Source organism: Mesoplodon densirostris, chromosome 7 (assembly GCF_025265405.1).
Source record: "Mesoplodon densirostris isolate mMesDen1 chromosome 7, mMesDen1 primary haplotype, whole genome shotgun sequence".
Taxonomy (NCBI): Eukaryota; Metazoa; Chordata; class Mammalia; order Artiodactyla; family Ziphiidae; genus Mesoplodon; species Mesoplodon densirostris.
Genome location: NC_082667.1, coordinates 11,225,586 through 11,241,577, shown reverse-complemented (window position 1 = coordinate 11,241,577; position 15,992 = coordinate 11,225,586). Strand labels below are relative to the sequence as shown.

General features: G+C 55.0%; 1 protein-coding gene across 1 annotated transcript; it reads left to right on the top strand.

Annotated features, from left to right (window-relative positions):
• Window positions 1-8,282: 8,282 nt before the first annotated feature.
• Window positions 8,283-15,277, top strand: MS4A10 (membrane spanning 4-domains A10). The gene is made up of 6 exons (XM_060105451.1): window positions 8,283-8,339; window positions 8,765-8,884; window positions 10,014-10,070; window positions 11,537-11,665; window positions 12,831-12,941; window positions 15,155-15,277. Exons 1-6 carry the CDS (start codon window positions 8,286-8,288, stop codon window positions 15,275-15,277), a joined length of 594 nt encoding a protein of 197 aa, XP_059961434.1. The 5' UTR covers window positions 8,283-8,285.
• Window positions 15,278-15,992: the final 715 nt, after the last annotated feature.

The window sequence follows — 15,992 nt, the reverse complement described above, 5'->3', positions numbered from 1 at the left end:
CTTCGGTCGTGGGTTTACTTTTCTCCTCTCCTTTATAGTCTTACTTCCTCACCTCCCACTCACACCACTGAAATTGCTGTTGTCATGATCTCATTGTCACCAGAATCAATGGGCTTTTTAATATCCTTATTTTAATAATAATAACTCCATCCATCTCTTAAGTGTTGCCTACCCTGGACTCTCCTCTGGGTGATGTCATCTGCTGCTCTGGTCTCATCTCATGGTTTATTCAGCAGGTGTTTATTGACTGTGTGTCCAGGCTCTGAGGATGCCAGATGTCAACCAAATCTCTCCTCTCTTGTGGAGCTCAGGTTATCTGTCTGTCCCCATCCTGACAATCCCCAAACCCCTGTCTTCCACCCAGGTCTCTTCTCTGAGCCAGCTTCAGCATCTACTTTCACGTTCTACTGACATGAAACACATACCACTTGTCAATCAATGTCACTACAGACTTGGCTGGTGCCCAAGCCAGAATCTGAGCATCATTCTTGGTTTTCCCTCTGCCTCAGCCCCAGGTATAGTCGTCCACCACTGACTCTCTTTGCTCTAGCTTTCTCGACTCAGTCCACTCGCCCCACCCTCCTTCCCAGCACTTGTGAACCACCGTCATCTTTCACCTGCATCATGGCATCAGACTCCTGACCCCCTAACCTCTGTCCCCAGCTCCACGCTGGCCCAACCCATGTCTGGGCTAGATAACAGCCACAGAGATTTTTCTAAAGTACAAAAGCAACAGTGTCATCGCTCTGCCTAAAGTCACTTGGAGCTCTCCCCGCCCTCAGGCTAAAGTCCAGATGCTCCGGCAGAGTTGACAGAGCCCTGGAGATGTAGCCCACTCCCCTCTCCAGCCTCTGCTCGGCCCCGCTCCTCCTACACTCGACCTGGCTGCCATACTGAACCTCTGTGAGACCCCCTCTGCCTGGAATGCTATTCCCTGCCTGCCCCCCACTCTTATTTGTCTGACTTAGCTTCCAACCCTCCTTCAGACCTCGGTGTAGACACTACTTCCTCCAGGAAGCCTTACTGGCTCATCCTTCTCTGGCCCTTCCAGGTGAGGTGTCCTCTGCTGGGCTCTCAGCACACATGCATATCTGGGGTCCCACCCCCTCCCTCCAAACTATCGCCTGTCTCCCTGATCGTCTTCGCTATTGCGTTCTGCCAGTTTCCTATCGCTGCTGTAACCAATGACTACAAACTTAGTGGCTTAAAACAATACATTCAGGGAATTCCCTGGTGATCCAGTGGTTAGGGGTCCACACTTTTACTGCTGAGGGCCCCGGTTCAATCCCTGGTCAGGGAACGAGGATCCCACAAGCCACGTGGTGTGGCCAAAAAAAAGAAATACGTTTATTATCTTACAGCTCTGGAGGTCAGAAGTCGAAAATGAAAGTGTTGACAGTTCTGAGTTTTGGGGGGAAGCTCTGGGGAAGAATCCATTTCCTCACCTTCTCTAGCTTCTAGAGACTGCCGCATTCCTCGGCTTCTACGTCCTCCATCTTCAAAGCTAGCAGCGTAGCCCCTGCCAATCTCTCTCGCTGACTCTGGTCCTCCTGCCTCCCTCTTATAAGGACCCTCGTGATTACGTGGGACCCGCCAGATAAGCCAGGATAATCTCTCCATCTCAAGTCCCTTAACTTAATCACAACTGCAAAGTCCTTTTACTGTGTCAGATGACATAGTCATGGGTTCCAGGGATTGGGACATGGACATCTCCGGGGGCTGTTATTCTGCCACCAGAGTCTCCCAGTTCCTCAAAGGCACGGCAGTGTCTCCTTCAGTCCTGGCCCCCAGCACATGGCACAGTGCCTTGCTGGTAGTAAGTGCTCATTGAGGGTTTTATGAATGAGTGGGTCAGTTAATGAACAAGGGCGTGGGGTGGTCTGCGTGTGTGTGCAGGTGTGTGTGTGTGTGTGTTGTATGTCGTACGTCACTAAAAGTGGTGAAGAAGAAGCCTCTAACCCAGAGAAAAACCACAGGTTCTGGAAAAACTTCAGAAGTAAGGTTGCAGATGATGAATGAGTGCAAAGCAGCTAATGGCAGGTGGGGCCTGCACCGCAGGAGGTCCCAGGGCGAGTGTCTGGACACTGGGGGGTGGGGGGGGCGCGGGGCAGGGTGCCATCAGGGGAAGTGGACCTTTTCCAGAGCTATGACTGCCTGGCCTCACCCCACACGGAAGGCCCGAGGGAAGGTGAGTGGCAGGTAAGTGAATGTGGAAGGTCGCTTGCTGCCTGGTTGTGTGTGTGACACGGAGCCTGCGTGAACCCTGAGAGTCAGTGGTGACTTTAGTACTTGTCCACGGCTCCTGATACGTGCCAGGCACCACTTTAAGCATCCCATACGTTCTCACTCACTTAACCCTCTAGCGACTGCAGAGGGAGTACTACCCCCATCTTGCAGAGGGGAAAACTGAGGCCCAGAGAGGTCAAATAAGTCACCTTAGGTCTCCCAGCTATGAAGGAGTAGAACTGAGGTTTCTACTCAGGCAGCCCAGGCCCAGAGTCAGCTCTGAAGTCGGCAAGTGTGGGCATGGGTGACTATCCAGGGTGGCCGCGGGGCTCTGCATCACTTTCCTGCCCCCAACGGCATAGCAGCGCGGAGAGAGAAGCCAGAGGTGAACAGGAAGAGGCCAGGGTGAGAGCTGAGGGTGGTCCAAGCCCACTCACACCTCCTTCACCAGAACCGCCTGGTTGAGGGTCTGCTCACTTCCCAGAACGCAGGCACCACGCTGGGAGCAGCCCAGGGACAGGTCGCCAGGCAAAGTGAGACGTGTCCCTGCCCCCAGCCGGATGCAACTTGCGGGCCATGCCTGGATCCTGATTCAAGCAAATCAAAGGTCACACGACGCTGATGAGACAATTAGAGAAATGTGAACACTGAGTAGATATTTGATATCTAGTAAGTAGCAAAAACTGGAAGAAGAAGAGGTTTTCCTGACTCCCAGTGTTGAATTTTCCTCAACAAGGGAGCCATCTAACCCCAGCACAGAGCTCGGTGTGGCTGCAGGGCTATTGCATCGCCCAGAAATAGGCCCCATGGAGCAGCAGGTCTTCACTGTTTTAAATTTTCAGTTGTGACATGTGGTCACCTTTTTTTTAAAGGGTCCTTATCTTTTAGAGATAAATACTAAAATGTTTACAAATAAAACGGAAGTCCAAGCTTTGCTTACTGATGAGGAGAAAGAGTGGCAAGAGATAAACAAGACGGACAGAGAGCTGACAATTGTCCCTGGGGAATAGTATGCGGGAGTTGACAGGGCCATTCTCTCTACGTTTGTGAATTATTGAAAATTTCCAGAATTAAAAAGTCTTTTAAAAGGCTCAACCTCGGGCTTCCCTGGTGGCGCAGTGGTTGAGAGTCCGCCTGCCGATGCAGGGGACATGGGTTCGTGCCCCGGTCCGGGAAGATCCCACATGCCGCGGAGCGGCTGGGTCCGTGAGCCATGGCCGCTGAGCCTGCACGTCCGGAGCCTGTGCTCCGCAACGGGAGAAGCCACAACAGTGAGAGGCCCGCCTACCGTTAAAAAAAAAAAAAAAAAAAGGCTCAACCTCTGACTCTATGAAGATCACAATCATCTTCACTCCATGCAGCTGGGCCATGAAGCAGGAGGTGTGGCCAGGAGGGAAAATATCCAAAGTCTAATGTTGTAAAGATGTTCTGATCTCCTGGTGCTGCCTCTGTGGGGTGAAGCGGATCCAGAGGATACAGGGCGGCTGGACTCTCAGAGTGGAGGTCCCGGGCCAGGTGAGTGGACCCCATGGCAGAAACAAGGAGGGAGTGTCTTCCATCAGGTTATCTAGAAGCAGAGCCTGAGACAAGGATTTTGGACAACTGACTTATGAGGGAGCCCTCTCAGGAGAAGAGCAGGGGAAGCAGGACGGGGGCAAAGGAAGCAAGCCAAGGACAGCTGTGGTTTCAGCTGACTGCTGGCTTCAGCCAGATCCCACTGGCGGGTGATTCAGGAGCACAGATTGGGTCCCACAGTGTGGCAAGGGGGTCAGCCTTTACTACCCCATGCCAGCCAGTCATTGGCTGCAGGGTTGGGGGAGGAAGTGTCATTTAAACTTTAAATTTAAAGGGAGCAGCTGTGAGCCCCTGGCAGCCAACAATTATGGCAGCTGAAAATGGGTGCCCCTGCTCCCAGCAAAGAATACCTGGGAATTGGGGGGAACCAGCAGCATCTATCCCAGGGAGGCATTTGCTACCCAGACCCGCATCCTGCTGCCAGTCACTGACTATTGATACTGGGAGAGGCCTCGGCATTTCCATTTCAATCCCAGAAACTCACATACAGAGACAGTGGTGAGGACACAGAGCCCCAGAGAGGGGAAGGGACTTGCCCAGGACCACTCAAGGCCAGGGCTAGAATCCGGGCCTCCTGACTCCATCCCAGGGTAGAGGCCTTCATTTCCTGCAGGGCCCCTGGCAGGTGAACCTCTCTGCACCAGCACCCTGTTCTGATGCCTTGGGGGAAGGCTGGCTTTGGCACATTTGCGGCCGATTTCTAACTGGCATCCACTGAACCCCGATCCTCTACGGGTGGCCCCTGGCCCCCCCATCCCCCCGTCACATGGTGTGACTCGATACCTCTCAACCCTGCCTTTCTCTGCTTGACATGCAGACACACACACGCAGACACATACACACACACACATACACACATTCACAGAAGCTCGCCCTGTCCTCTAAGCCTCCACAGTACAGTCCCATTCGGGTCACAGGTTTTCTCTGCCTGCTTGACCACAAACTCCCATGGACAGATCTTACTCACTGCTGCCTGGGTCCCTGTGGTGTTGAGCTCAGGACTCCGTAGATAAATCTCCGACCACTAGTTCAATATCCATGGTCCTGTCCTTCCCTTCCCACACCCCTCCCCACCTTCTTCCAGAGCCCAGAGCTCTTATGCCCTCTCCCCACCCCGGGATCACCTCTCCCGATGATGAGACCAGGATGTATCGGGTCTTACCCGACAAAGTGGAGCCAGGTGGCAGGATTCTAGGCACGCAGCAGGCTGGAGGTGATGCTGGCCAGCATTTAGTGAACGTTTGCTAGGTGCCAGGCCCTGCATGTTACAGGTGTTATCCTGCTTAATCCTCACGACCCCGGCCCACCCGCACCCCCAGGAATGGCACCAGCACTCCTTATGTGACAGGTGAGGAGGCTGAGGTGTTGAGATGGAATCAACCTGCCCAAGGTCAAAGCTCGGGGAAGCAGAGCCAGGATCTGGCCCGGGCTTGTTCACGTCCAGTGCTCAGGGTCTTGTCCACTCTGCAGGGGAGCTGGAGGGTCCTGCCCCCTCTGTCCCTGCCTGCCCCACCCTCCAGGAGCCCAAACGAACAAAGGCTCGTCCCTGGCTGGTTCCCTGGGGGGGCCAGGCTGCCTGGACCTGTGGGTCCTGAGCTGGTTGAGGGGACTGGGGAGGGGTCAAGCCTAAAAATGTTCCTCCCACGGCCCACAGCCATCTCCTGCCCCAACCAGCCCTGTGCCAGGTTCTGGAGGTGCAGCAGGCAGGACAACGGGGCATAGCTTCCTGAGGACCCAGGGTCCACGCCCTTCTCGGAGAGCAGGATGTCACCTTTACAGACAAGAGACTTTTCCCTCTGCTTATCTCGGTCTGCCCTGTGCACTTCCTTCCCCTCCTCCTGCTGTATAAAGTTCCTCCTGCCCGTGAGAGGATTATTGAGAATTGGAAGTGACCTTAGAGACCACAGTCCAATCCCCGCCGTGATATGCATCCGAGAAAACCAAAAGGAGGGCAAAGAAGGCCAGGAAAAGAACAGAATTTACAGTTTATAAGTTTAAGGCCACTTTGCCCAAAAATATTCCCCACAGAGTACCACGTGTGTAGAATCACTGGACTATGAGAAAAAATGGTTAATTTATCATGGCCAATTAAGTTTGGGAAATGCCCTTAATATTATACTAAAGTGTTCCACTGCAGGCATTCTCAGACCCTTTAATATGCTAAAGAGGGGAAAGAATAGATATCCAGGGTTTCTCAAACTTATTTGATCATGCAGCCCTTTTGCTACTGATCTATCCGGACCAGTGTTCCATGGAACATACTTTGAGAAAGATTACTCCAGCTTCCCGAATCCAACTCCTGACTGACTATTTGACCCACTCGCAGCACCACAAGTCTGGAAAGCGAATGCCAAGTAGAGGCACGCTTCCAGTGACTAGACGCTCACTATCTCCCTGGGCAACCTGTTCCATCCAAGACAGCTCTGCCAAGAGGTCTTCATTCTTCTGTGCTTCCCAGTGGAACTGAGGTGCAGGTGCAGGGGAGAAGTCTGGTTACAGCCAGTGGCTGATGGATACTGGCCTTTGCCACCAACCGCATCCCTCAGTCCAGCTCGCTGTGTCAGAGCGGCTCTGAAGAGCTGGGAATTGAGACAGGGATGGATTCCCACACAGATCTGGGCCAGGTCCCAGAAAAGGGAGCCATGCAGCCATGCGTCTCTGAGCTGTGCTTCTGGAGCCCAGGAAGGAGAGAGGCCCAGCCTCCTCAACCATCCCCACTAAATCAGGGGTTGTCACTACAGGCCAGTGGAGATACTGATCACATGTCCCAGCAGCCTGGGCACAGGGCACTGTTGTCAGACCACACACGGTCCCAATCCCAAGGACTTCTCTGCTGTGTGATTTTGGCCAAAGCACTTGACCTCTCTGAGCCTCTGTTTCCTCTTCTATAGAATAGAACCAACTTCCTGGGGATTGAGGGAGGTCAGTGTACAAGAATACCTCCCCACACAGTGCCTACACAGAGCCAGTGCTCACCAACCCTGGGGCCCCGTCCGGCCCTTTGGCTCTGAAGGGACTTGCTGTCCGGGATTTAGTCACCCGGGCTACTTGTCCCCCCTCAGCCTCCCTAGGCTCTTTTCCTCTCCCCCCACCACTACCTCCGTGGCAGAAAAACTGCAAAATGTGGATATTCACAAAGGACCTCCTGAATTCACAGCTGGAATGAAAATCAAGGAGAACGTGTTCCCCCACCGCCTTTCTTTTTATTAGAAAGAGTAAAAACAGCCCAATTCCTTTAAAGGATTTGCTCATTAGCCCTGTCCCCATGGAGAACCATCACCTACCATGATCCCCACAGCCAGCACCCCCAATCCCCTCCCAGACACCCCCCAACTCCATTCTCCTGAGAAAAACTTCAGCTTTTCTCACCAAATCACCAGGCAGCTCCCAGGCCCTGAAGTGCCCTGACATCAACATACAACATAGTCACCCAGCCCCTCAGCAAGTGGAGCTTTCAGCCTCCTGCAACCTTTTCCCCCAGCCCATTTCTCATGCCTGTTAAAACATCCAGAACATTCATTTTCATTCACTATGGCAACGGGGCATAAAAGAATGAAGCCCACAAGCTCTGGAGCCAGTCTGCCGGACTTTGAGTCCCAGCCCAGTCATTTACTGGCTGTGTGACCTTGGGCAAGTGGCTTAACCTATCTGAGCCCCATCTGCAAAATGGGAGCAAGGACATCCCATAGGGCTGGGATGAGGATACAATCAGATAATGCACGTAAAATGCTCATCCTTGTGCCTGGAACAGAGAAAGCACTTGTAAATGTTGACTTGTTGTCATTGTTCAATATTGGCTTCCTGGTTCACTGCTGGCTCCTTGTAAGTTCTCAGCAGAAGTTTCCTTCCCTTCTCTTCCCTAATGCCCTAAACCCAAGAGCCACCACCATCGCCCTAGGTGGTAGGACAGTTATTGGATTCCCACCTGCCTTCTTTCGGATCATCCTGGGCCAGTGGATGGGGACTGGTTACAAAGCTCCCACCACCTTCCCGGCTTCCTGCAGCCCTAGGCTCTCGCCACACTGCAGGCGGCCAGTCTGGGTGCAGTCTGTCTTGCAATGGTTGGAAAGTTTGTCTGGTCCTCGTTTTTCTGCCCCGGAAGGAGCTGTATCCCTGAAGCCCCTGACAGAGGCTGTGAGTCAGTTTCTTGCCATCCCCAGACTCAGCTCATTCCAGGTCAAATCAAGTCAGGGGCTGCTGCACAGGGCAGCCGCTGTTCTGGAAGGTCCTGGCCCCGAGGATAGTCACTGAGTCTCGCCCAGGCACAAGCCAGAGAAATGAGACCGTCCCGTCCCAGCCTTTTTCTTTGGCCCCCAGCCAAGGTCCTCGGCTGGAGTCACGGCAGCAGAAGCCGATAGAGCAGCCACAGTTACTCCCAGGTCTGGAGCTGGAGGATCCACGCCAAAGCAGGCCTCCAGCCCAACCCAGCCTAGCCTGCCAAATCTACCCCAGAAGGTGACCCGGCTTGACCTCCTGCCTCCAGAATGGCACCAGAAGAGAAGCCCAGGAAGAGGAGCCGCGTTCTCAAGGAGCTGGGGGTGTGTGTCCATTTCCTAGGGCGCTGGGGGAGGGGGAGGGGGGCGGAGGGGGATGAGACAGACTCCAGCTTCCCTGCTTAACACTCACCCTAAGATTTAAAAAGCCCCTGAGGGATGGGAGAGGCTGTCTACACCTACACCGACACTAGCTCAGTGCGGGCCCATAAGAAGTCCTCAGCAGAAGAAATTTCCTCTCCTTGGCTTCTGTTCCCCATCCCCCAGCCCCCAGAGGCACTGCCATGGCCACAGGTGGTAGATCAAGTGCGTGATTCCCACCTGCCTTCCGAGACGTGGTCCTTCCTTGCAGACCCACCAGGATCCCTTAGAAGGTGGAGAGTGGTCTCTGTTCAGCCAGCCAGTCCAAGACCCCAACGACCTCCTTTAGGGCCACGTCCCCTGACGGCAGCTCTCTGCCCCCTGCCCAGGCCTGCCATGTTGTCATCGCTCTGCTGTACTTGTCCCTTGGGGGTTACCTGGTTGCTGCCGTCCAGAGCCTTCACCTGGTGGTGCTGAAGTCTTGGTATCCATTCTGGGGAGCTGCCTCTGTGAGTAGATGCCAAAACGTGGGCCAGCTGGGGAGCAGGCAGACCCCGGGGGACCTGGCATTCGGCCCTGGATGCAGCGTGGGGCAGAGTGAGCGAATAGGAGGGGAGCAGCCTCAGCCCCCTTCTCCAGCCTCCTAGCTCTGCCTCCGCTCTCTCAGTCACACGCGAAGCAGCTCCTTCCCAGGGGCCCCTGCAGGCCTGCAGCCCAGAAGGCCTGCAGCCCCGGGCTCTCACCACCCTCCCCTAACTGACCAATGCACCCAGCACAGAGTGAGCGTGAGCTGGAGCAGCCACACCTTTCTCAGGCTTCCTCAGGTGCCTTTGGATCCAGCCACACATCCCTGGTGCCTGAAGTCTCTGTCGGGGTTGGTCTGCAGGGCACAAGGGTGTAAGACACAACTCCCGTCCCCCCAAGGCCATTGGCCAGGGTGGGAGATGAAGGCGAGACCAGTGGCCGCATCTTTCCTGGAGGCTCCCCAGGGCATCCTCCTCCACCCCGAGTCTCGGCGGAGTCCCGCTTACACACCAACTCCCAGCTCCTCGGCGCCCTCTCAGGCAGGCACCCTGACCCTCTGCTGCCACTTCAGTCCTCTGTCCCCATGGCCCCCACCCCAAGCTTTCAGTGCACAGTAGGGAACCACCGTCTCCGCGTGGGTGCCTACCCATCCCCGTGCTCCCAGTGACCGGCACATAGTAGGTGCTCAGCACACATATGAAAGAATAATTGCAGAAAAACTCCAGAGACCCTCCAGGTGCTAACAGCCAAGAGCGAATATCCTCCAAACTGCAGGATCCAGGAAAGGAGCCAGGGTCAGGGTGGAGAGCATAGTGCAGCTGACACCAGAGGGATGGTTTGGGCTGGTAAACGGGGGAAGCGGGAGGGGGCCGGGAGGGCATTCTGAGTGCAGGACACAGCTGAAGCCCAGGAGTGGCCTGTGCGCACAGGGAAGACCAGCCTGGCTGGAGAGGGGCCTGGGATGGGCCGTGAGCCCCCTTTGTCAGAGGAATGATGCTCTCTACCCCACCAGCCCCCAGAGGCTGGCTTTTTTAGAGAATAGCGGGAAGGGAATTTGTGGGTTTCAAGGCACCCCAGCCTCTCTCTTACGACTGTTTCAAATCTGGCCCACAGTTCTTCATTTCAGGGATCTTGGCGATAACAATGGAGACGTTTCAGAAAAATTATCTGGTAAGTCGGAGAGCAGAGGGTGTTCAAGCAGCAAAGTCCCCGTGCTGGGGGTCTGCCCTCTCACCCCTACTCCCCACCTTCCTCCCCACCTGCCGCCCTTCCCCCACCTGACAGCTCTGGCCACTGTCCTGTCAGGCCTGGAGGCGTCATCCAGCCTGTTCACACAGCAGCCCCACCTCCCTCGGCTCCCCTGTGCCCTGGGCTTGCCTCCCATGTCAGCAAGTCTATGAGGCCCGCAAGCCGGCCGCAGCTGGTTTTCCATCAACTTCTCATCTCTAAGCGCCAGCCAGACACAACTCTTCCTTTTGCTTGCGCTGTGCTGGCTCCTGCCCGAGCACCTTGCCCTTTCCCCGCTGTGCATACTCTCCTGGCTTTGACTTCCTCCTGATCATTCTTCAAGGCTTGGCTTACACGCCTCCTCCTCCAGGCAGTCTTCCCTGACTGCCTTGGCTGACTTCTGTGTCCACACAGCTCCTGACTCTCTCTCCCATGCACTAAGCTTGGGCAGCAGATGTCTGAGCATCTCTCTATCCCAGGGTGGCCCAGGGAGGCACAGAGTCGGCACCCACACAAGCCCGGGTGGATGGAGGTGGATGGGGGATGGAAGGACCGTTCCACCAATCCTGTGTCATGGCCTCAGCCCACCTCCATCCCCCAAGCCCAGGTCCACATTCATGCCCCTCGGCTTGGGCTGGGCTGTGGCTGCCCCTTGCTCTCTCAGGGGGTGTAGAGATCAGAAGGGTATTGTGCCATTTACCCAGAGCAGAGGCAGGAGATGCTTGACAAAAACCTGCCTCTTCTTCCTGGACTGGGCCCCTTTCAAAACCATAAGCCTCCCTACTTCCTACCCCTGAGCGTAGGGAGCCTCTTATTGCAGAGAAATCCATTCTAGCGTAAGGGGTTGGAGGTGCCTTATGTCTATGCTCTTTCCCTGTTACAGGGGTTTGCACTTGGCAAGAACTCCTGCAATAATGCATAAATAACCCAAGAGGATGAGGAACAGAGGCATTTCAGGGGCCATGGGTGGTGGGGAAGGAGGCAGACGTGAGTGAGTCTTCACTCAGGGCTGCTCCCACCCTTTCCTGTGGGTGGGGAAGGAGCTGGGTGTGGGGCCATTTGGGTGCCTCATCAGTTGCCATATCTGATGCCAGGAAGATTGGGGGCAGCTTTGAGAGGGAGATGGCAGTGGGAGCATCCTTCTTCGTTACAAAGTTTATAGATCCAGAGGCGGCCCTTGGGTTCTCCTGATCCCATCCCATAGAAGGTGAGGTCCAGTCCGGACCACCGGCCTCCTCGGTGGTCAGCTAGCTCAGAAAGCCATGTTTGTACGAGGAGCCTCAGGCCCAGGGACAGGCGGCATTTTTCTGAGGTCAAAGAGTGAGCTACTGGTTGGCCTGGGTGGAGGACCTAGATCCCGTCTATAACCTTTGGACAGTGATTGTTACTTTTCTTTTTTTTGCTCATAGAAGGTGTGCCTGATAGCAAACACCGTCAGCTTCTTCTGTGTGCTGGCTGGCCTCTTTGTCATTGCCAAGGATCTCTTTCTGGAGAGTCCATTTGACTTCCCCATCTGGAAACCGTACCCCAGTGACACTGTGAGTGCCTGGGCCCCAGAGGTCCTCTGACTCCCAGGAAGGCACTGCCTTGGGCTTGACCCAGAGGAAGATTCCAGCTCTCAGAAAACCTCTTCTGGAGCCCGGCACAGGTGGCGGGGCCCTTGGTGGATCTGTTCCCAGCCCATCCCCCCCCCCCGAGGCATGGTGCCGAGGGGATGATAGCCTTCAGCATCAGGAAGCCAGACAGGACCTCGAGTCACTGAGTCCAACTTTAATAGATGGGGAAACTGAGCCCAAAGAAGGGGAGGGGCCTGTCGGAGGTCAAGTAGCAAGTTGGCAGCAAATTCAGGACCACAGTCTAGGATGGCTGATTCCCTGTTCAAGGCTCTTTAAATATTGTAGCCCCAGTGACCCCATTCTCTGTGAGCCTCACAGCAGACTTGCAGAGCTGGCCGAGTTCACTTTGTTACCCCCATTTTATGGGAGTGAACACTGAGGTCCAGAGAAGCTTAACTAGTGGACCAAGGCCACACAGCACGGCAGGGCTGCAGTGAGGACTCAGCTGGGTCTAGACTCCAAGCCCAGTGCTCTTTTTGCAACTGCCACCCCTGAAGTTGGTGGACCAGCCATTCCATGTGGATGTCTGCGGGCCTCAGGGTCAGGTTCCAAGCGTTCTGACCATGGTGGTTCACGGTTCCTTATAGCTGCCCTCCACCATGCACATGCAGGTGTGGGCACACACACACGGACACGTGTGCACAGACACACACATGCACACACTTCCCCACCAAGTGCTCATGGCCCTGTGAGACACCCCAGCTGCATGGTGGTCCTCAGCCTAGCACTTCCCCTTCCCCGCTGTAAGAGATGTTCCCCCTCCCTGAACATAGGTATCCCCATCTAAGTGGGGTTGGATGAGATGATGCTTAAGACCACCTGCCATTCTATCAGGGACCTACGAGATTCTCCAGCCCTCAAACACTACTCACCAAGGACCTGTGGGTGCCAGGCGCTGGGCAGAGAGCAATGACCGAGACAGACCCCATCCCAGCCCCACAGAACCTCGCCCTGCCTCCGGGGCCCACCTGGGAGCTGAAGCCCCACTGTCCTTGCTGGCAGGTCTCACCCCTGCCCGTGCCCATGTGCTGGGTGCAGATACCCAGTGAGGCCTCACCTGCCTCTCCCTCCCCTGTCTCCCTCCCAGGTCCACATCCAGAGGCTGGAGTTGGCCCTGCTCTGTCTCACCTGCCTGGAGTTCTTCCTGCCGGGGCTCATGGCCATCATGGCCTATAGGGATACCCACCTGTCTGCAGAGGTGAGGGTCTTCAGAAGATGGGAAACACAGAGGGTGTAGCCACAGAGGGTGCAGGCAAAGGGGATGTTGCCAAGCCCTGACTAATTGGGACCACATACAGAGGCAACCCACAGTCCAGTAGGGGAGACAATGCATGGTAGCAGGGAGGATGCCATTCGACATGAAAGATGTGAGGCCACCAAGGAGAAAAGACCATGGGCGCTCAGAACAACAGGCCACTGTGCTCCCAGCTCTCAAGCCCCTGGAAATCTTACGGGGGAGATCCGTGGAGATGGGCGGGATCCGGACCCACAGGTAGGATGAGAGAAGGGACCCACAGCAGAAGGAACAGCAGGTGCAATGGCTCAGAGACAGGCCAGGGAAGGCTGGAGGAGCTGCAGCATGCTGTGGACTGTGGCTGTGGTGGGAATCAGCAGGGGGGATCACAGGGACTGAGCACTTTGGGGGTACCAAGTATCCTCTCTGTTAAGCACATTAGAGAAACATGACTTATTTAACTGAAGCTTCTCAACCACCCTTTGTGGTAGGTACTGACCCCACCCCATTCTACAGATAAGTAAACTGAGGCTTAGAGTGGTCACATCACTTCCCAAGGTCAAACAGCCATGAGAAAAACGAGGGCTCAGACCAAGGCACGTCCCACCCATAGCCAAGCCCTCGTGTGCTCATGAGGATGGCAGAATGGCAGGCTGAGGCCAGATAGATTTAGAAATAAAAGAATAGATGCCCTCAGGATCACTTGCCCCACCCCAGAAGTTCTTTCCTAGGCTCATTTCTTTAAAGGAAAAAAGTTCATACTATAATCTTAACTTTCAAACACTGTAAAAAAGAAAAATGTTCTAAAGTCCCCATAATTCTGCAACTTTAACACTTCAATTGTTTTCATGTTAGCATCCTTGATGTACTGAGTTTTCACATAACGCCAATAGATATGACTTTGCACTTGAGTTTTACTTAACACCAAACAAATAAGTTGTCCTAGTCCCTGCCTGGCTGTCTGGCAGGAAGTCTTCTTGTTAAGATGGCAGAGAGCTGGAAGGGGCTTTGAGTCACTGAGGTCAACCCCATTTTTAAGGTCAGGGAGACTGAGGCCCCGCCACCTAGTGGCAGGAATTAACAATAACTGTTCCCACTTCCTGGCATGTGCCGTGTGCAGAGCATCGTGCTGAATGCTGCAGGCGGCTGTATCAGTCTCCTATCACTGCTGTAACAAATTAACACAACTTTGGCAGGGGAAAATGGCACAGCTGTATTATCTTACAGTTCTGAGGTTAGCAGTTTGCAGTGGGTCTCCCTGGGCTAAAATCAAGCTGTGTGGGCCAGGCTGCCTTCGTTTCTGGAAGCTCTGGTAGAGTCTGTCTCCTCACCTTTTCCAGCTTCTAGAGGGCGCAGACATTCCCTGGCCTGTGGCCCTTCCTCCATTGTCAAAACCAGCAGCCCAGCATCCTCTGATATCTCCCTTCTGTCTCCATTCTACTCTGTTAAGGACTCTTGGGGTTCCATTGTTCCCACCCAGGGAATCCAAGACGATCTCCCCATCTCACCCTTAATCTGATGAGCAACATGCATTCCCCTTTGCCATGTAAACTAACATGGTCACAGGTTCGGGGGAAAGACACAGATGTCTTTGGGGGCCACACCTCCTTGAACCTCACAGCCACCCTCAGAGGCAGGTTCTGCTTTCCCGTTTCTAAGAGGAAGCATGAGGCTCAGAAGGGTTAAGTGACCCCCTACAACCACACGACCAGTAAGTGGCCAAGTCCCCAAGGCCTCCGCACCCTCCTGCATCTGGGAGCCAGTGCCAGAGACAGGCTCTGCCGCTCCCTGTCACCGATCAGGGACGAGGAAAAGGCAGCATTAGACCTGTCCCCAGAATGAACTCTAGCCTGGAGGGACCTTAGTGTATCAGCTGGCCCAGCCCCACCGGGGAAGCCAACAGCGTGAGTGATGTGCCGGGTCACCAGCACACAGGTAGCAGGCCAGGAACAAGGGCCAGGTCCACTGCCTCCAACCTGGTCTCTCCCTTCTCAGGATCACGGATGGGGAGAGAGTCATACCCTAGCTTCCTGGAAGTCCCTCCATCTCTCAAGCCTCAGTTTCTCCACCTTTATGGGGAATTGAGACTCCAACAAGTCAGCCAGAGGGAAGGGCTTTGTCGATGGCCACTCGCTCCACATATATGAGCAGTGGGGATGGTGGCTTCTCTTTTGCAGAAGGATGACCTGTCCCTTATTCCTGACACACCACTGGAGTTCAGGGGGCCGCCGATGACGCCTCCACCATCCTATGAGGATGTGACTCGAGGCAACGTGCAGGGCGAACAAGAGCAGAGGTAAAGAGGCCCTGGGCTCCCCGCACCATCAGAATTCACCCCCTGCGCCTATCTCCCTGGCAGATATGGACTGATTCCGAGGGATGGTTACCAAAAAGGGCCAAATGGTGCCATTGCTAGAAATGTCTGCCCCATGCTGGTGGCCAAGGTATGGGGCCAGCCCAGCCCCTCAGGCCCAGGAGGGATCTCCAGGCCCACAGGCCCCATAACACCTCAGCTGGACCGAGCACAGCTGGATCCTGCCTTCCCACCCAGCCAGCCCTGGGAGCAGACCCCTGGGCCGGAAGCCTCCTGCACCCCTTCCACCCTCCCTGTCCACTTCCCCCAGTCAGTAGGGCACACAGGGGGCCTGTCCATGTGGAGCTGTGAGTGGAGCCAGAGAAGTTCCCTCAGAGCCCAGGAAGGCACCATCTTCCCTTGACCCAACCTACCCAGAGGTCTCTGGGAGAACTTGTGCATCTGAATCCCTGGATTTGGGGTGAGGGCAGCAGGGGTGTTGAGTCAGGCAGAAACTCTGACCAGCTCTTCCCTCCAAACCGTCTATGTGTCTCCCTGCCTACCCCCCAGCCCCGGCAGACCTCAGTGTCTCCATCTGTACAACGAGGGGGCGAGTGGATTAACTGATCTAGGTGAAAAGCTCTGACATCAGAGTCAAGTTCAGGATCCCAGCTGTGACATCCGAGGTTGCCAGTGAAGCTTCAGCCTCAGAATTCCACACC

Coding starts and splice junctions, on each gene's coding strand:
- MS4A10 (XM_060105451.1), top strand. CDS start 8,286: ATGGCACCAGAAGAGAAGCCCAGGAAGAGGAGCCGCGTTCTCAAGGAG. Junction 8,340..8,764: donor GCGTTCTCAAGGAGCTGGGG/GTGTGTGTCCAT, acceptor CCCCCTGCCCAG/GCCTGCCATGTTGTCATCGC. Junction 8,885..10,013: donor CATTCTGGGGAGCTGCCTCT/GTGAGTAGATGC, acceptor TCTGGCCCACAG/TTCTTCATTTCAGGGATCTT.